At 41.8% G+C, this 21,496-nt stretch overlaps 1 protein-coding gene across 1 annotated transcript; it reads left to right on the top strand.

Annotated features, from left to right (window-relative positions):
- The first annotated feature begins 3,141 nt into the window (after window positions 1-3,141).
- On the top strand, window positions 3,142-19,593 carry COQ5 (coenzyme Q5, methyltransferase). The gene is made up of 7 exons (XM_067700569.1): window positions 3,142-3,379; window positions 7,107-7,256; window positions 11,136-11,357; window positions 15,984-16,090; window positions 17,922-18,010; window positions 18,603-18,714; window positions 18,797-19,593. The coding sequence occupies exons 1-7, from the start codon at window positions 3,178-3,180 to the stop codon at window positions 18,896-18,898; spliced, it is 984 nt and encodes a 327-aa protein (XP_067556670.1). The 5' UTR covers window positions 3,142-3,177; the 3' UTR covers window positions 18,899-19,593.
- Window positions 19,594-21,496: the final 1,903 nt, after the last annotated feature.

Raw genomic sequence — 21,496 nt, forward strand, 5'->3', positions numbered from 1 at the left:
GATGTGAGTGTGAAGCACGCTGGGAAATGTAGTTTTCTGCCTACATCCGGGTCCAATGGGTTTTTGTTTGTTTGTTTTTTGTTTTTCTTCCTTTGTTTTCCTCCTCAATGTGTGACAGATCTTACAGGATGATGGGACTTGCAGTACAGGTTTTGGTCTTAGTACACTAATAATAATATATACCACTCATAATGCATCCAAACTTTGGAATACCTGTGGAATTCCTTTATTGACTCATTGTAAGTTATAGTTCTTATTCTAGTATTAATATCAATTTATTTATGGCTCTTATTCAATCTCCTAATAATGATAATAATGACAATACTTTACATTTAGTATCACTCTACAGCACTTCCTCATGCAATTACTTCATTTCATTGTCATTTATTAATATAAATCATTGTTCATATTTCATGTCAGTGTTAATAATAATAGTTATCATTGAGTGCTTATCATTAGCAGACACTGCTCTGTGCAGTTTTTATGGAGTATCACATCTATCCTCACAATAATTCAAATTTAAATACAAGGAAACAGGCTCAAAAAGCTTAGATCATTTGCCATGATCACACAGCTAATAAGTGACATTCTCAACTACCTGTAAGATAAGCAGCTCTCCATTTTACAGATATGGACACTGAGACTTAGAAAATCACATATGTATTTTAGAAATCATATGACACCCATCTGTACTTTGGAAAATTATAAATGATTCGTTCCAACCGTAGCAGTTCAAGATTCAAAGGATCACAGAAAAACACTGTGAAAAAGATAAATAATTATTATAAATATAACAATAAATAAGGCTAACCTTATCTAGTTAGAAACCTATTATATGCCAGGCACTGTGCTCAGCCCAAAGAATTCCAAAATACATTAATGCAAGAATGTGATAAGGACTATAATAAAGTTAACACAAAATGCAGACCAGAGCAGAGGCCTCAAGGAGAGACATACAAAAATTTAGGAGGGGGGCTTCCCCGGTGGCGCAGTGGTTAAGAATCTGCCTGCCAATGCAGGGGACACGGGTTCGAGCCCTGGTCTGGGAAGATCCCACATGCCGTGGAGCAACTAAGCCCGTGAGCCACAACTGCTGAGCCTGCGCGTCTGGAGCCTGTGCTCCACAACGGGAGAGGCCGTGACAGTGAGAGGCCTGCGCACCGCGATGAAGAGTGGTCCCCACTCGCCGCAACTGGAGAAAGCCCTCGCACAGAAGCGAAGACCCAACACAGCCAAAAATAAATAAATAAATTAAAAAAAAAAAAAAAATTTAGGAGGGGTAGAGGAGGGCTTCCCCAGAGGTGGTGTTACTTGAGCTGGGCATAGAAGGATGAGCAGAATATCAGCAGTCATAGATGAACAAATAAACAAATAGACAAAATCCTAGACTTCCCCTAATTAGGCCCTTTTGGGTTCCTTATTAATCATTACGTTATACAAAACATTAATAAGTATATACAAGTCAATCCATCTTGCAGTTAACAGTTTTAACTGGGATAAAGGAAATTAGATACTAACCTCATTTTTTCATTTATTTATTTATTATTTATTTATTTATTGGCTGTGTTGGGTCTTCGTTGCTGCACGCAGGCTTTCTCTAGTTGCGGCGAGTGGGGGGCTACTCTTCATTGCAGTGCGCAGGCTTCTCATTGTGGTGGCTTCTCTTGTTGCAGAGCATGGGCTCTAGGCATGCAGGCTTCAGTAGTTGTGGCTTGCGGGCTCTAGAGTGCAGGCTCAGTAGTTGTGGCACACGGGCTGAGTTGCTCCGTGGCACGTGGGATCTTCGGGGACCAGGGCTCGAACCCACGTCCCCTGCATTGGCAGGCGGACTCAACCACTGCGCCACAGGGAAGCCCTAATCTCATTTTTTAAATTTCCTTAAATGCCCTCCACCAGTCCTTATCTTGCTTTCCCTTTTCCAGCTTTTTTCCCACCACAAATCATATTGAAATGAGAGAATGGCTACATCATGCATCAAATTAAGTCTAGAAAATCCTAAAGTCCATTCTTAAGTATGAATAGACGTGGAAGATACACTAAGATTCCTGGATGATTTTTTATTTCCTTTAACAAAGATGTGAGAACTCTGATTACATGGGTGAATCATTCCTTTCTTCTATCTCTCTTAAAAGAGAGGGAAAGAGAGAAATCCCAGTGTAGTTCTTCCAAAATAAAGCAGTAGGTGTCCATCTGTCAGGCTACATTAAGCCAAGAAGAGATTTTTCCTTTTCAAAGTAGTTTCTTAGGGTCCTTGGCACTTTCTCCTTGTGAAACATTTACAGGAAACATACTTTAAAGAAAATTAAAGCAGAAACATACAGAAATCCAAATAAAACTCACCACCTCCATCCTCTTTTGCGCAAGATGCTCTATGTTACACTTACCATAGAAAAGAATGGGAAAATCTGGGGTTGAAGGAAAGCACTCATTCTATACCAGTTGGAGCTAGAAATGTAGCTTTGTGATAGCAGGAGAGGGAGGCTGAGTGGTGTTTTCTGGCGACTTACTAAATAGATGCCAGAGCTTTCCTTCCCATCTATGAACTTCTTAGGTCCATAAAATGGAAAGACCAACGAACAATCTTTCCAATGTTTATTATTCAGAGTAGTCTAGCATATGTTTCTCAAGACTGGTCTGCCAATCCCTCTCATAGAAATCACCAGAGAAGTTTGGTCAAATAGATTCTCAGTATCCATATCAGATTTACTGATCCGAAATCTCTGGTATTTGGGGCCCGGAAATGTGCACTTTAAGATCATGCCAAGTAATTCTTTATGCACGCCAAGGATTGCGAGAATTGAACCCGTAATATTAGCCTTTTACCACACTGTACCTCCGTTTGCCCTCTTCTGCACCAGAAAACAAGTTACTCAATATCTTGGAAGTTAGTAGTACAGGTTGGCAAGATGCAGAGACGTGGCCTCTGAGAAGTGATTGGGGGTTCTCCCTAGGGTCCGCTCATTCCTGGTGAATTCTATATTCAATTTGGAGAGAGAAAAAGAAAGGGATTTCGGGTATTCAAAGACTAAATAGCCTCAGAATCCCAGGGATCCTGCAGAACTCCTTAATATCGGGTTTCAGGACGCCTTCAGCTAATAATGTCTCTGGCCGGCCGCCGTCAGCCATCTAGTGAGGCAACGCGACATCCTGTCTGGCGGCGGTCACGCGACTGTCAAGATGGCGGCCCCCAGGAGCTGGGATTTATGGAGCTTCTGCTGCCGTGGGTCGTCGCGGGTGTTGCTGGGCTGCAGGCTTCCCGGGCTTCGTAGCTCCTGGCCCAGGGGCCCGCTGGGTGCGCGGCCCTTGTCCCAAGAGAAGCGGGCAACCGAAACGCACTTCGGGTTTGAGACTGTGTCGGAAGAGGAGAAGGGGGGCAAAGGTGAAAAGGGTGAGAGGGTGGAGGGGGGGAAATCTGACCGTCTGCGATCTAGTTTCTTCCGCCCATATTAAGGGTTGATTTAACGTCCTGTCGGCTCTGATGCATTATCTTCTTTATCTTCTGCAGTCCTGACCTCCAAGGAGTAGCCCCAGCCTAACCCTGCCAAACTGAGACGCTACCTCTATTTAAGTAATTATCACAAAACCCCATCAGTTGAGCGTTTATGATGTGCCAGGCAGTGTGCAGACCTTGTTTACAATCTCATTTCAACTTCCCGATGATGAATATTGCTATCCCATGTTACGTAAGAGGAAATTGAGGCTTAAAGGTTAAGCAAAAACTTGCCCAGTTTAATATAGCTAGTGAGTGGTGGAACTAGTATTCCAACCCAGTTTGGCCCGACTACAGAGCCCAAGTTCTTAATCTCTTGCTAAAGGGATAGGCCATCTTTTATACAAAGAAAGAAGGAAACTATTTTCTGTGTGCCTCAGCTTCCAAATTTGCCCGATAGGAATAATAGTAACTTTTTTCATAGAGTTCTTGTGAAGATTAGATTACTTCATACACTGAAGAATTTTGAATAATGCCAGGCACTTCATAATTGCTCAGTAAATGTTAGATATTTTTGAGCAGTTTTTTGTGTTCACCATAAGCATGGGAAAGGAAAAGAACTTTTTTAAAACTCCAACTGTACCATTTGTAATGGGGAAAGTATTATGCCCATATTACAGATGGATAAGGTGAGACTCTGAGAGGTTCCTTAACTTGGCCTATGTTCACCCAGGAAATAAGAGAAAGAGCCTACAACTGAATTTCCATTCTCTTATAGACTAGCACGTTGTATTACCTCTCACCTGAATCTTAACTAAATATTATACATAGCTCTACTGTAACTCTGATTGTTTTGTTTTGTCTTTTGCGCTACGCGGGCCTCTCACTGTTGTGGCCTCTCCCGTTGCGGAGCACAGGCTCTGGACGCGCAAGCTCAGCGGCCATGGCCCACGGGCCCAGCCGCTCCGCGGCATGTGGGATCTTCCTGGACCGGGGCACGAACCCGTGTCCCCTGCATTGGCAGGCAGACTCTCAACCACTGCGCCACCAGGGAAGCCCTTGTAACTCTTTGAATACTGAATTTAAATTAACATTTATTTCACTGTGAATCCCCAGAAAGCTAGGATGGTGGCTCATTCATGTCTGTATCCTCAGCACCTGATGCACATTGGGAGCTTGATAACTGATTGTGGAGTGAAATAAATGGAGCCAAGTAAAACGATAGCAAACTTTTATTGAGGCCCTGAAACCTTTTAAAAATATTTTACATTAATTCTTATAAATACAAGCGTATGAGGTAGGAACTCTTATCCTGTTTGTATAGATGAATAAACTGCTGATAAGTGGCATAGCTGGAATTTGAATACACATGGGTTGCTTCCAAAATAATAATAATGCTTAACCTCTGTATTGTGCTTTACAATGTATAAACAACATTTCACACAATGACGGGGGGAAGAGTTACCCACTAAGCTAAATATGACTTCCAGATTGGGACCCAAGATTGAAGTACAGGCAATCTTTGCACAATGATGCAGGACAGTAAAAATGTCCATGCAAGCTGAAATCATGACAATGATCTTAAAGATCAATGGGGAAAATTGCGATTGTTCCAGAACCTTTAAAAATTATCAAACATCAAAAACTCTCTTAATGTCAGTTATAAATATATAAGGAAATGAAAAAATAGTAAAGTTGATATTTATTTAGCACACTGTCATTTAAAATTAGATTTAATTAATACAATTAGAATTTTTAATTGTTTAAATTTAAAATTAAATTAAAATCTAACAAAAAATTAGAAAGATTGAGAATTAAGTTGTTTTAGTCCTTTGTAAAAAATTTACCACGAGTAGTTTAAACAGTATTTGCATCCTTTTTGTCATATAATTTACAGTAGGGAGTGAGCACCTTCTCCATGCCTCAGCAAACGGCCAGACGTGTTTCTAAGGTTCAGTCAGCTTCTAACATTTTATCCTTTCACTTTCAATGTCATGAAATATCTCCAAGAATTCCTTTAATGTGACATTTTTTGCTGGCATAATTTCCTCTGCGACATCTTCAACATTTTCATCACAACCACATTCTCATTTACATCCATAAGTTCATTTTCCCAAAGTTCCTCTGGCTGCATATCTAAAACCTCTCGAGGGGCAGCAGTATCAACATTCCCATGGTCATGTTTCTCCTGTAACTCCACTGATGTATTCAAATTTCACTTCCAGGGTTTATCACTTTTCATTATTTTGTTGCACTTTCATTTCCATTGGCCAGTTTCCTCTTTCAGTTATCTAGTTTTGTAAAATGCCCCAGAGATTTACAGCTGAGATAAGAAGATAACACAACTACATGCTTTGCTGTCTGCATGTGAACTGAATAACTGATGTATAGTGACCAACCAGCTACAAACTGTAAGAGAAGTGACATTGTTGGCTTCTGATCATGATGCATATCTGTTATTTATGTATGATTTGTGGACTGAAGAACTACTAGCAAAATGTGTACTTTATGTAATTAGTCACAGTTAATATACCACTGGATTTGAATGATGTTGCTAGAGGACTGGCATTATTGAACTAAACCACAGTAACTGAAATTCTTGTATATTAGAACCATATAAAGCAAGAAGGGCTTATACTTAGTGGGTTGAGCCTTAGTGTCCCTCTGAGTACCCCAAAAGATGTTCAAAAGCAAAGAGCAAGCTTATAGGATCCCAAGGTTGAGAATAGACATTCAAGATTGAGTTAAAGGAGGGGGCTCTATAGTCTGCTGATTCAGCAGAGGACAGTAATATTTTGGGTCTAAGCAGCACATTTTATCTGAGGAACTCAACGTGTCTCCCCTTCATTACCTAATTCAGCCTTACGGCAGGCAGGTAGGGGGCTGGCGCTGATATTCTCATCTCATGGGCAGAAATTGAGGTGCAAAGAAGTTAAATGTAGCCTGTACTTTAAAGTGTATTGGATAATAAATTCCTTAACTCTTCAGCTAGCCCAGATTCCACATTCTGCCTTAATCCTATGTTGGGTCATGAGGACCCTCTACAGTGTGACTTGGCCCTTATTCACATCCTGCCATCCATCTGCCCACCAAATTGTACATGAGGTTTTTCTCAGTGATGCTGGCAGAGATGAGCTGAGGTCTTCCCATCCATTTGTCGTGTCTTCCTAAAGGATTTTGTTGTCTTTTATTATAATAATATTAGAAACATTCCAACCCCCTCCCTGCCCCTTCCTCTAAGAAACAGAAACTGGGGAATTCCCTGACGGTCCAGTGGTTAGGACACAGCGCTTTCACTGCTGAGGGCGCAGGTTCTATCCCTGGTCAGGGAACTAAGATCCTGCAAGCCAAGACGTGTGGCAAAAAAAAAAAAAGAAAAAGAAAAACAGAAACCTATTTAGTACTTAAGTATGTGCATGACATTATTACAAGGTAATGGCCCTAGGTAAAGCTAACTAAGATAACATAAAAGAGGTTGACTTCTTTCTTACATGATGTAATTTAAGCCTTTTTTAGAAGGGGTAATGTTAAGGTGAAGATTTGGGCATCAAGCATTATGACTTGGCTCCACCTTGCAGACAGTTAATTTCATGGGGGGGAAGCTTTCTCCTCTTTCATTTAGGACTTTTCCAGGTTAATCTTACGAATAGTCCAATCATGTTGTATTTCTCTCAAGTCTATCAGGTGTTTGAAAGTGTGGCCAAGAAGTATGATGTGATGAATGATATGATGAGTCTTGGTATCCACCGTATTTGGAAGGATTTGCTGCTCTGGAAGATGCGCCCGTTTCCGGGGACCCAGCTGCTGGATGTTGCTGGAGGCACAGGTAACATACAGTTCTGTATCCTGGGGTACCACTAAGCTCCTTTTATAAAAATTAGTGTCTCTTGGGACTTCCCTGGCGGTCCAGTGGTTAAGACTCTGCACTTCCGCTGCAGGGGGCACAGGTTAGATCCCTGGTCGGGGAACTGAGACCCCGCAGCCTCGCAGTGTGGCCAAAATAAATAAATAAGTAAAAAATAAAAATAAAATAGTTTAAAAAAATTAGTGTCTCTTGTTGGAATGAGCTAGCTCACCTACCATTAGCCTGAAAATAGTAATTGAAAATCAGTACACTTCTCAGAAAGATTTATTCTTTCCTTTTTAACTGAATGTCAGTCAAAAGCACAGAATATCAGCTTTGTGCCTGGCACTTTTCTAAAATTCAGAGGATTACAAAGTAAAACGACCAATTTTTAACTCCAGTGGCATTTCCCCATCTAAACAACCGTTTTACCTTCTATTTAACCTTTATCCCACTTTCCCTCTTTCTTTGGTGTGGGGAAGGGGGAGAGCTTTTATCATGTTATGTAAGCTTTCTAGGCAGACTTTTCTGCCTAATCTACTATGATACCAGATATCAAAAGCTCATTTATTTGTGCATGGTCCTTTGTTATTTGGTGCACACTAGGCATTTGGAGAGAAAAATGTCATAATGTGTAATATAATGTAATAATGTCATAATCTATACTAATAGGATAATGTATAATAATAAATTACAGTAGAATAATGTCCATGTTTGAAACATGTTTATGTGTGCCTTTTTGGTGTGGCCCTCTACCCAAAAGGAAGCACAGAGGGCAGTATGGTGGAGGACAGTTTAGCAGAATCTATCAAAATCTAAAATGCTTACAGTCTAGGATCCCACAGTTCCAATTCTAGACATCTAGTCTGAAAACAAAAACAAAAACAAAAACTTGCACAGAGAGATAGGTACAGAAGGGGGTCAGTCAGAGCTGCTTCCATCTCCAATGTACCCCAGCCAGTAACATTACCACATGCTGGCAACTGCCCATTTAGAAAATGCAATTGAAAAGTAATCCCATATATTTAAAAAGACATTGAAAAAGTAGAGCTACAAATATGCTCACTGCATAATTTTTAGTCATAGTGAAAAATTGGAAATAACCTATTTCTACCTCAATAAAGAAATGGCTTTAGGGACTTCCCTGGTGGTGCAGTGGTTAAGAATCTGCCTGCCAATGCAGGGGGCACGGGTTCGATCCCTGGTCTGGGAAGATCCCACATGCCGCGGAGCAACTAAGCCTGTGCGCCACAACTACTAAGCCTGCGCTCTAGAACCTGCAAGCCACAACTGCTGAGCCTGCGTGCCACAACTACTGAGCCCACGTGCCACAACTAGTGAAGCCCACGAGCCTAGAGCCCATGCTCCGCAACAAGAGAAGCCACCGCAATGAGAAGCCTGTGCACCGCAATGAAGAGTAGACCCCGTTCGCCACAACTAAAGAGAAAAGCCCACACACAGCAACGAAGACCCAACACAGTCAAAAAATAAATAAATATATTTTTTTAAAAAAGAAATGGCTTTAAATTAAGATACATCAATACTATAAAATATTAGGTAGCTATTTAAAAGAATGAGGAAAGCCTAGAAATACCAATGGAATGGCCTCAAGGACATATTAAGTGGGAAGAAAAAGAAAAGTTGTATACAATGCATATAATGTGATCCCCATTTATGTTTTTAAGTTGTTTTATATGAGTACATATAATTATATTTAAATATATAGGAAAGTGACTAGAGAATACCGAATTGGATGGAGAAAATGGAAAAACTTAAGGATATATTTCTTACAGTGTAAGAAAAAAACAAAACAAAGACAAGGAAACCACATTGTAAAAAGGGAAATGTGATCCCGGAAAGCACTGGCTTTGCCCAAACAATATTTACCTGGTCACAATAATGTACACACTTGATTTTCAGCTTTTAGACTCAAACCATCAACAAAGCACAGAAGACATAGCTATAGAACAAATAAAATGTTATCAGGCTTGACAGAATAAAAATATATATATGATGGAACGCTGAAGGGAGTCAAAAGAGATACTGTCTGTAGTTGGTGGAATAAGAAATAAAATACTGGGGTGGAGGGATAAATTTGGAATTGGGATTAACAGATGTATACTACTATATATAAAATAAACAACAAGGACCTACTGTATAGCACAGGGAACTGTATTCAATATCTTGTAATAACCTATAATGGAAAAGAATATGAAAAAGAAAAAAATGTATATATATGTAAAACTGAACCACTTTGCTGTACACCTGAAACATTGTAAATCAACTATACTTCAATAAAAAAATTAAAATTAAAAAAATATATTGATTAGTTTATTACTTTAGGTTACAAAGGTATCTGTGAGGAGTTATGAAAAGTGATAAAATATATTGGGAGGATAAAAGCAAGCAGAGATGGGGGTGAGTAAAGAAGTAGCTGTAACCAACAGAATAAACAGCTAAAGGAGTTGGGAAGGATGGTCTGTGGGGAACTGAACTGGGAGTAGGAAGTGGTGTGGCAGGGAACTGTTGCTTGTGACTGTACCTTTATGTTACTGTCATAAAAATTATTAGAAAAAGGCTAGAAGGATGCACACTAAGCTCTTAACACTTGTTATGTCTGGAGAGTGTGGACAGAGAATGCAACTTTCATGTTTTATTCTACATGTTTAGGTATTGAGTCTTATAGTAAGAATGTGTCCATGCATTACATATGCAATTTTTTAAAGGTTTTTTTTTTTTTTTGAGGTATGCAGGCCTCTCACTGCTGTGGCCTCTCCCGTTGCGGAGCACAGGCTCCGGATGCACAGGCTCAGTGGCCATGGCTCACGGGCCCAGCCGCTCCACAGCATGTGGGATCTTCCTGGACCGGGGCACAAACCCGTGTCCCCTGCATCGGTAGGCGGACCCCCAACCACTGCACCACCAGGGAAGCCTGAGGTTTTTTTAAAAAAATTAATTTATTTATTTATAAATAAATTAATAAATAAAATAAATTAATTAATTTATTTTAAATTAAATTAATATAAATTAATTAATAAAATAAATTTATTTATTTATTTTTGGGTCTTCATTGCTGTGCACAGGCTTTCTCTAGTTGTGGCAAGTGGGGGCTACTCTTCGTTGTGTTGCACAGGCTTCTCACTGCGGTGGCTTCTCTTGTTGTGGAGCATGGGCTTCAGTAGTTGTGCCACGTGGCCTCAGTAGCTGTGGCGCACGGGCTTAGTTGCTCCGCGGCATGTGGAGTCATCCTGGAGCAGGGCTTGAACCCGTGTCCCCTGCATTGGCAGGCGGATTCTTAACCACTGAGCCATCAGGGAAGTCCAGGATTTTAAAGAATCTTAGACGTTAGAAATTTACTGTTAAAATAAAAAGTTACTGGGCTTCCCTGGTGGCACAGTGGTTAAGAATCCGCCTGCCAATGCAGGGGACACGGGTTCAAGCCCTGGTCCCCGAAGGTCCCACGTGCCGTGGAACAACTAAGCCCGTGCACCACAGCTACTGAGCCTGCGCTCTAGAGCCCACTAGCCACAAGTACTGAAGCCTGAACACCTAGAGCCCGTGCTCTGCAACAAGAGAAGCCACCGCAATGAGAAGCCTGTGCACCACAGTGAAGAGTAGCCCCCGTTCACCGCAACTAGAGAAAGCCGGTGCACAGCCAGGAAGACCCAACGCAGCCAAAAATAAATAAAATAAATAAATAAAAATTAAAATTAAAAAAATAGTTACTGTTGAGATGAGTACAAAATTCAATTTTCATACACTCCTCAACCCCTGTACCTTTGTTGCTCCTTTGGGGTTTAAGAAATGCTGGGTTTTTGTTTTTGTTTGTGTTTGATCTTTCCTCCTGTTGGCTTCCCACAGGTGACATTGCATTCCGGTTCCTTAATTATGTTCAGGCACAGCATCAGAGAAAGGAGAAGAGGCAATTAAGGGCCCAACAAAATTTATCCTGGGAAGAAATTGCCAAAAAGTACCAGAATGAGGAGGATTCTTTGGACGGTTCTCATGTCATGGTCTGTGACATCAACAAGGAGATGCTAAAGATTGGAAAACAGAAAGCCCGTGCTCGAGGATACAAAGCTGGTAAGTCCTGCAGAAAATGGACCCAGAGGAGATGTTTATATGTTTATAAAATAAGATGGAATATGTACAATGCTGAAATGCTTTCTTTCCAGGTTTCAAAAACTTACAGGTAGGTAGGAGTGGAAGATAATTTGTGTGGCTGCGTCCAGCATGTGTGCTGTTATGTACATTATTTCAGCAACCCAGGGAGTTAGATTATCAGCCACATGTGACAGGGGAGATAACCCAAACCCAAAGAGGTTAAGTATCTGCTTCAGCTAACACAATTTAAATGGCAGATCCGGAATGGGGGCTGACTCTTTGGATCTCAGCTCTTGGACACTGAGACAAGTTTGGCTTTTAATTCCCAGCAGCTCCCCAGTGACCCCCATGCCCTGTTCTTGAGCCATTTCATCCCCCTCCCAAAACTAAGCTCTGCTTCAGCTTTCAAACCAGGGGGCTCCTGGGGCCTGGACATTTCCCACGTGGGGCTCTTTTTACAGGCAGTCTTTGCTCCAGAGCACCTCCACCCCACCCCCGCCACTGGGTGAGCTGAGACTTTCTCAGATCTTCATCCAGGTCTAATGGCTTTGTTTTCTGGGGGAGCGGGGGGGGGGGGGGGGGGCGGGGTTGTGATTTATTTATTTATTTTTTTAATACATCTTTATTGGAATATAATTGCTTCACAATACTGTGTTAATTTCTATTGTACAACAAAGTGAATCAGCCATATACACACATACATCCCCATATTCCCTCTTGAGGCTGCCTCCCACCCTCCCTATCCCACCCCTCTAGGTCATCGCAAAGCACCGAGCTGACCTCCCTGTGCTATGCTGCTGCTTCCCACTAGCTATCTCTCTTACATTTGGTTGTGTATATGTATGTCAATGCTACTCTCACTTCGCCCCTCACCCGCTGTGTCCTCAAGTCCATTCTCTACGTCTGCGTCTTTATTCCTGTCCTGCCACTAGGTTCATCAGTACCTTTTTTTTTTTTTTTGATTCCAAATACATGCGTTAGCATACGGCATTCGTTTTTCTCTTTCTGACTTACTTCACTCTGTGTGACAGACTCTAGGTCCATCCACCTCACTGCAAATAACTCAATTTCATTTCTTTTTATGGCTGAGTAATATTCCATTGTAGGTCTAATGGCTTTTCCCACACAGCCTTGCTTCCTCTCCTTTTTATTTTTTCCAGGTGTCTCCTCTCACCCCCTGCCCCCAAAAAAGGAAAAAACCCTTTTGCCCTCCTACCTCTATTTCATCGTGGGTTTCTCAGAGGGCCCAACTGATGCAGTTGAAGAATCACCCGTAAATGGTACTCCTCAAATTTCCCTAGCACGGTACTCTCAACAGCCAATGGGAGAATGCCTGGGTATCTCCAGGAACCTGTTGCAGCCTCCAAATAGACAGTTTCTGCTCTAGCTTAAAGATATACATTTTGCATTTGGCTTTCTGTTTGTTTTCATATTTTGAAATACTTTTGCCCCCAGTTTTATGCCCCAGTAGAAGTACTGATCTGGCAGCTGCAGCATGTTTACCCAGCTCTTCAGAGCCGCTGCACTGCCCTCTTCCACGCTGGCCGAGCACTGCAGGCAGCCCCCGTGAGAGGCAGCGGCGCACAGCAAAGGAAGCCAAGTCCCTTGGGTCCATGTCAGCACTTCTCCCCTCCCCCACCCCCACCATGAGTGTCTATGGTTATTTTAGCTCAATTCTGCTTCCTTCTCCTCCTCCCACCCGCAGAATGAGCTGCCTAGACGAACTGCAGCCCACTTGGCCCCCCAAATGAAGGGCTCTTTTGTTAACCATCAACACTGATCAGAAGGCTGACAATCACTAGTGTTTCTAGACAAAGGCACCGTGTTCTTACTCCTACTGAGAAACGTGTTTCCCTCCTCTCTGGTGCTTAGCCACGAAGACTGGAGAACAAAGATGGAAATGATGGGTAATGTTCCACCTCTTGAATCATCTCTTCCATAGCACAGCTTGCCCTTCAGTCTCTCCTAACAGCCAAGAAATCCACCTGCATAGGAATCATTACATGCTGCATAGTATGGTTTTATCTTTCCTCCTTGCTTTATCAATCTCCAATAATAATGCCTTTGCAAAAAATATCATGCAAAAAAATTTGAAACTAAGTAGGAAGATCCTAGAAATGATTTAATAGTTTAAAAAATTAATGTGTAAAGGCATTTTTGTGTGTAGTACTATTATGTGTTTTACTTACATGTAGCACTTCCTCCCAAAATGGAAGCTTGGAGGGCAGGAACCTTAAAAAGATTATTTGATGGTTTATAAAAGTGATATATTTGGGAAAATTTTGGATATTAGAAATCAAAAATTTGAAAAGGTATTAAGAAGTAAATATTAACCAGAGTTTCAGCATCCAGAGATGACCCTCAATATATTTCCTTCCTAGCTTTTTCCTAATCATGTTCTTTTTATAAAATTGAGAACATCTTATGTATATAATTTAGTATCCTGCTTTATTTAATTCAGCATTGTATCATGAGATTTTCCCATGTTATTAAAAACTCCTGGGAATTCCCTGGCGGTCCAGTGATTAGGACTCCACACTCTTGAGGGCTCAGGTTCGATCCATGGTCAAGGAACTAATATCCCACAAGCTGCATGGTGCGGCCAAAAAAAAAAAAAAAAAATTTCCTTAAAATCATTTTTTATGATATTCTCTCATATGGATGTTTTATGATTTGCATAACCAATTTATGTAACTAGTTGATCTTTCATTTTTTTTCTGATGTTTTTGCACGTAGCACAATGTTGTGACATCCTTATTTGTAAATTTTTGCATGCATCATTATTTTCTTTTTACTGACAATATATTTGGACAAGTGTTCAGGCTCTCTAGATCTCAATTACCTTATCTATAAAATGTAGAAAATAATAACCCTACTCACAGTAGGAGGTACTATCCCATAACTGTTAAAAACACAGGCTCTGGAATAAAACTTACTGAGTTCTAATCCGTCTGTGTGACCTTAGGCAAGGTACTTCAATCTTTCTGATACTCAATTTTGTTCACCTGAAACATGAAGATGATAGTACGGCTGTCTCAGAGTCGGTATGAGGATGTGAGAAGATAATGTATGTAAAGTGATAACACAGACCCTGCCATCATGGGCTTAGTAAGCAGTAGCTTTGATGATGATGTCATTAATGTCCTCCTCCTAAAATTCAAATAGCTGGGTCAAAGTATATACTTATTACTAAGGCTCTTGTTAAATACTGCTGGCATGCTTTCCAGGAGGGTTATTTCCATTTACCTTCCCCTATAGTGCCTTCCTTCTATATCATACTTTTTTTTTTTCAAGTTCCATTGAGACACCGAACGTGACAGTGCTTTTATTTTATTTATTTATTTATTTATTTATTTAAGGAAGCCAAGTGTTTTATTTTATTTTAAATGTATTTATTTATTTATGGCTGCATTGGGTCTTTGTTGCTGCGCGCGGGCTTTCTCTAGTTGCAGTGAGCGTCGGCTACTCTTCATTGCCGTGCACGGGCTTCTCATTGCGGTTGTTTCTCTTGTTGTGGAACACGGGCTCTAGGCGCACGGGCTTCAGTAGTTGTGGCATGCAGGCTTCAGTAGTTGTGGTTCATGGGCTCTAGAGCACAGGCTCAGTAGTTGTGGTGCACAGGCTTAGTGGCTCCGTGGCATGTGGGATCTTCCCAGACCAGGGCTTGAACCTTGTCCCCTGCATTGGCAGGCGGATTCTTAACCACTATACCACCAGGGAAGTCCCTATATCATACTTTATGTCTGATTCACTGCAAGTTGAATAATATTAAAGCCAAATCAGGATCCTCGGAGGACATAGCTACCCTGATGGGGAGCTCCCTTGGGTGTTTTCTGAATTCATGACCAGACTTGCAGTCAAGACACTTTGCTTCTCTATGACTCCAGTAGAACCAACATAATTATACTAAATTACGTACTTAGAATACTTCCAATGACTGTCTGAAGTAGGTACTATTATTGACTCCATTTTACAGATGAGGAAACAAAGTAGTTTATTAAAGATTATATGGCTAATAAATGGGGAAGCTGGAATTAGAACACAGGCAACCCCAGGACCTGGGCTCTTAACCACAGTGCTTTACACAAAACACCTAGTTGGATAAAAATTGCTTAAGGGTAAGGCATAACTAAGTAACCAGTGTCTACTCTGAGAACCTTGGGGGGACTTCCTGCTAAACTTCAAGGGCGCCAGCTTCACATTCTCAGGACTGGAGGACACCGTGAAGACGGTGGCCAGGAATCCACTGGAGAAGGCAGGTGTGTATTTTCGGACACCACTTCAGATACCACATGTGTGATGTTTGCCCAGCACCAAGCAGCTCTCCAGTTCTCCAATGTCAACCAGCTGTCCAACAATTTAGTTCAGTTCTGACACTAATTACCCAGAGTTAGCGTCAGATTCCACAGGTTTAAGAGCTAATTGCCACAGGACTGCCCCCACTTCACAAGCCAGCCGCAAACAGGGTGTCCACAGTACCCACAGTTCTGTCTGGCCTACTGAAAATTCAGGGTTTCCCATGACCCCCTCCTCAGGTTTGACAGTTCACTGGGTGCAGAGGAGACAGTTGTCCAGACTGAGGCCAGAACTGCTTTTCTCTTTCAGGACTTGCTTGGGTAGTGGGAGACGCTGAAGAACTGCCCTTCGATGATGACAAATTTGATGTTTACACCATTGCCTTTGGGATCCGGAATGTCACACACATTGATCAGGTAATGAATGGCTGCATCCGCTTGCGTGACTCAGGATATTAGTTCTCCTGGAGTGGCTCCACGGTGAATGAGGAAAGGGAGAGATTCTTCTCTGGGCTCAGCTCCTGAGTTGAATGTTTCAGGCTTAGAGGTCTTAATCCTTTAAATTGCCAATTTTCCTGCCCACAAAATTGAAAAAAAACCACAGAGCAGATCCCCACAGAAGCCTTTGTTGCTTGGGTTGGTATTTACATCCTTAAAAAAAAAAAATTATTTATTTGGCCGCATCAGGTCTTAGTTGCGGCGGCGGGCTTCTCTCTAGTTGTGGCACGCGGGCTCTAGAGTGCGTGGTCTTAGTTGCCCTGTGGCATGTGGGATCTTAGTTCCCCAACCAGGGATCAAACCCGCGTCCCCTGCATTGGAAGGCGGATTCTTAACCACCGGACCACCAGAGAAATCCCGGTATTTACATTTTTGAGACTGTCAGTCTTGCTCTCTCATTTCATCTGCTTCCTCTTGCTTGTGAAGCCACCTGACTCCGACACTGCAGATCAGAGGGATTTCCAAAGCTGACAGAGAAAAAGGCACTCAAACCCTATTTTGGCAGAAGGTAGCTAGATTCATGGTTCCTCTGTAGGAAGAAGGGAAATGTTCAGCTCTTAATCTGATGCAGCTCTTCTTTATTTCTGCTTGAACATTCTGTCCAAACATTTGAAGATGGTAAGCAAGGCACCCCATTTCATTTCTGTAATGTGGACTCCAGTTGCCTAGTTGCCTGCTTTGGGTGGGACATCCTTTATGGTGTACTTTAGCTTCATTTTTATGACCTGTCCTATGTCTGTAGCCAGTTTATTATTCCTTTTAAATTAAAAAAAATAATAAATTTTAGTAGATTCAAAGTTCAAAAGGCACAAACGGATATATCAGTAAAAGTCTTCACCTTGTGTCCCAGCCATTCAGTGCCTCCTCCCCCTGCAGTCACCAATTTCTTAATGTAGCTTTGCAAAGATGTCTTGTGCATATTAAGTATATTTATTTTCTTTCTTTTTTTATACAAATATTAGCATATGAAACATTTTGCCCATTGCTTTTTTTTCCCTTAAAAATATACCTGCAGGGCTTCCCTGGTGGCACAGTGGTTGAGAGTCCGCCTGCCGATGCAGGGGACACAGGTTCGCGCTCCGGTCCGGGAGGATCCCACATGCCGCGGAGTGGCTGGGCCCGTGAGCCATGGCTGCTGAGCCTGCGCGTCCGGAGCCTGTGCTCCGTGGCGGGAGAGGCCACAGCAGTGAGAGATCCGCGTACCGCAAAAAAAAAATCTATATATCTATATATCTATATACCTGCAGACTTTTGCATGTCAGCACATAAAGAACACTGGCTCTTCCTTTTTTTAATAGCTGCATAGATTCCCTTTGTGTATATATTCCATAATTTAGCCAGTCTCTCATTAATGGTTAAGTTGCTTCTAATCTTGGTGCTGTTCAAATCGTGCCATAACGAATAACCCATGTCGTTTCCACAATAGAAACATTTCTGTAAGATAGATTATTGGAAGTAAAATTGCTGGATCAAAAAGGAATATCCATTGTGATTTTGAGAAGTAATTCAAAAATTGCCGCCTGTGGGGCGTTGTACCAATCTGAGTCAGTTTAGATTACTCCAAGTAACCTTCTCTAGTCATGGGCAGCAGAATGCCTATTTCTGCTGTTACAGCTTCCCAGCTGAGAGTGAACACGGGATCTGTGGGAAATCACTTTTATAATGCCCATAGAAGCTGACGCCGCCTCAGCCTCCCAGAGCTGAATGAGGGCTGCTGACGAGTGTGTTCTGTTGTTCCTGTCTTGCTCAGGCGCTCCAGGAAGCCCATCGGGTCCTGAAGCCAGGAGGACGGTTTCTCTGTCTGGAGTTCAGCCAAGTAAACAATCCGCTCGTATCCAGGTTGGTATTGTTAACAGGGCTTGATTTTCATCATCTAGCCAAGGGTTTCCCATCCCAAAGTGGAAAGAAAATAGCCAGTAAGCTACAAGCATGAACATCATAGTTCAGTGTCCCAGAGTCCCTGAGGGACAGTGCCACCTCTGAGGTCTGAATGACAACACCTAGGCCAGAAGGGTCTCAAACCAGTAACCAGAGACTCAAGTGGGCCCACGTATGTATTTTGTTTGACTCATGGTATTTTAAAAATTGACTTAGATGTCCATATTTTAAAATCAGGAAATTTTACATAAAAATCTAGATTTCCAGCTTCACTTGAGAAATCAGATATATGGCAACCCTGGTTAAGCCCATATTCCCACATGGCAATAGTCAGGGCTGAGTAGTAACTGACCTTTCTCCACTTTTCTGGTACTTCCTAACTGTGCCTGTCACCACACCCTCACTACTCCCTAGGCTTCTGCACCTGGCCCACTTCACTTATTTCAGGTACTTGCTTGACCCTTATAGGCATTTGAGTTTATAATCCCAGGCTTAGACCTTCTTGCTTATTAATGGTCACGTTCTAATCTTAATCTTTTGCCTTTTTGTTTAGGCTCTATGATGTATATAGCTTCCAGGTCATTCCTGTCCTGGGAGAGGTCATTGCAGGAGATTGGAAGTCCTATCAATACCTTGTAGAAAGTATCCGACAGTTCCCATCTCAGGTAAAAAACTTCTGTAGCTTACAACAAAGGCCCTACAGTTGAAATCCAGGCGATTTTTGCTGTATCCTTCTTTGTGTTTTAGGAGGAGTTCAAGGAGATGATAGAAGATGCAGGTTTTCAGAAGGTGACTTATGAAAATCTAACATCAGGCATTGTAGCCATTCATTCTGGCTTCAAACTGTAACTCCTTTAAGATCCTGGAGTGTGAACCAGTCACATCCTGTCAAAAGGCTGGAGCCGAAGGATAATGTGGTTAGTGAGACCAGCACAACATCTCCTCCTAAGGCTGTGCGCCTTGGACTCGTGTTCTGATGTGACCAGTCTCAGAGTGAAAGAAACAAGCTTCTGTCACTTTATTGCAGCTTTCCTTTGGGGCTGCTTCAGGCCTTCTCCCAGAGGTATTTGGTCTGTACTTTTTGCTTAACTCCTACTAATTTTTCTTGGCTCTGTAGTATGTGGTTAAGGAAAACCAGCACTGAAACTCAGTTTTGAAGTGTATCTGTGGCTTCTCTGCCAGTGCTGCCTTCCAGAGGGATAATGAATCATTAGAACCCAATGATGATTTGAACCAGAAAACTTCCTAGCTGTACCCAAGTCCATCTTTCAGCCTAGGACTAAGTCTGGGGCCAAAAGCCAAGGCCCAAATTAGAGGGCTAAGGATCACAACTAGAATTGTGCCCTGAAACACTAAAAGAGTTTACAATTTTCATGAGTTTTGTCATTTTTTTCTTGAGGGAGGTGAAAGAAATACACTTTCATCATTATTCATTCAGTCCTCTTCTACCAAAAGCCACTATTGTGTCCTCAGTGCCTGTCATGAAGGAAACTTGACAAATCCTTGTTGAAGGAATAAATGTACCTGATTTCACGTCTTACAAAGAGAGCTTCTTTGTCAGGATACGTTTGAAGTCAGGATCTTATAGCCAAAAAAAAAAGTTTGATAACTATTTGTCTGGCCAAACCCCCTCCAGTACTCAGAAGAGCTGGACAGAGCTCTTGTCTCCTTAATACAGTCCACTCTTTGATGTTAAAATGAGACCATAAAAAAAAAAAATGAGACCATAAATATTTTCAGTGCAGATGAAACTTAAGGGTTTTTTTGGGGGGTGGGGGAGGGTTGGTAAGAAATTGCAGAAATCAACCTGTGAGTTGGCTGGCAGTTGAATTGCAGAGACCTTAGTTCAAGGCTATTTGAAAAGTCTTCAGATATGCTGCCTCTCGCCCCAGCACAGAAGGGGTCATTTACCCCTTCACGTGAGTCACGACCTTCACTCACAAGGTTGTGCCCTTGTCACTGAAAAGCTTCCAGATACAGCACTCTATATACACCTGTCTCAAAGAACAGCACCTAAGAACGATTGATAAAATGCTAAACCTTAGAAAAACTTTTAAGTTTTGTTTTCAGCCAGCTGGCGCCTCTGAAATTAACAAGGAGCAGGCACTAAAAAAACCTTCATAGGTCATCAACCCAGTCCTCGCTCAGTGGCAATGTGATTCTCATATCTGAATCAAGAAAGAAAAGTTAAAAGCTGTCACTTCCTGGCAATAGATATGGGCCTGATGAAATTAGAACTCCCATTGTCCAGCCGTTTGTGGCCTGAAGGCAGCTGGAGACTGGAAGTAGAGCTAAAATCGACAAGATTGATGCAGCTTTGAAAGCCAAACACCTGTTGGGCTTCAAATATAGCCAGGTCACAAAAGAGGAAAAGGAGGTAGAAAAAAGATGTATTACAGGAACATTCTCAGTCTGTTCATATAAATACAAACCTAAACGACTGCAATTGCAGTCCCGTTCCACAGTACCTCCTGCTCCTCTCCTGCAGAAAGCAGGGGAAAAACTTCTCCCACTTGAATTGCCATAATAGTAAAACAATTGTTTGCCCCTCTACCCTGAAACTTTCTCAGTCCTAACATTGATCAACTTCACTACAACTTTTAAGACCCCAAGTTCTGGTAAAGAAAAACAACCTCCCAAAGATGTTACAGACCTAATATTGCTCTCAAGATGGAATCATCAGTCAATTCAGATCTATCACCCGCTCTGTGTAGCATTAGCCTGGCTGCTCAGACACCCTAATTGTATCTCATAGATCCAAGGTCTAAAACAAAAAGGCTTACCTCATGTGAACACTGAAAACAAAGGGGAACTTAAAAGCCAGGACCTTCCTTGCAGCTTCCCAGGATGGGCGTGGGTTGTCTCAGCCTCTGGAATATTTCCTATCTACAAAAGCCAAGTCTGCCATATTCGCTTTTATTCATAGAAAAGATTTGTCTTCCTAAAATTGATAGCAGGAAACCTTTAATGAAGTTTACTTATCCAGTTTTAATTGGGTCTTTTAGTGAAAGCTTCAAGTCACATGTGAACACAGCTAGTTAAAGCACAGCACAGCAGGCTTATAAGTTTAAATTCCTGCAGACTTTATTAGAATCACATGGAGGGCTGCCTCAAAAGATTTCCCTTTTAAGACCACCTTTAATCTTTAGAATATACTTTGGCCAAGGCAGGGGAGGGGAAATTAGTCTAGAGCCCAACTTTCTTATTAGCTTATTTCCATTTTACAACCATGGAACTACTATACATTCATCACCACTTGAGGCCTAAGGCCCAGAACACTCTATAGCAGTATCTTTTAACAAAATGAGCACTTAAGGAAAGCATCAGATTAGGAATAAGAGTTAATTCAGTAGTTTCTCTGCCATGCATTTCTTAACATGCACTTCTGAGTAGTATTCTTCCATGCATAACAGTAGCAGGATGGGCAAGAATGAAACTCAAGAGCGT

This window comes from Pseudorca crassidens, chromosome 12 (assembly GCF_039906515.1).
Source record: "Pseudorca crassidens isolate mPseCra1 chromosome 12, mPseCra1.hap1, whole genome shotgun sequence".
Classification (NCBI taxonomy): Eukaryota; Metazoa; Chordata; class Mammalia; order Artiodactyla; family Delphinidae; genus Pseudorca; species Pseudorca crassidens.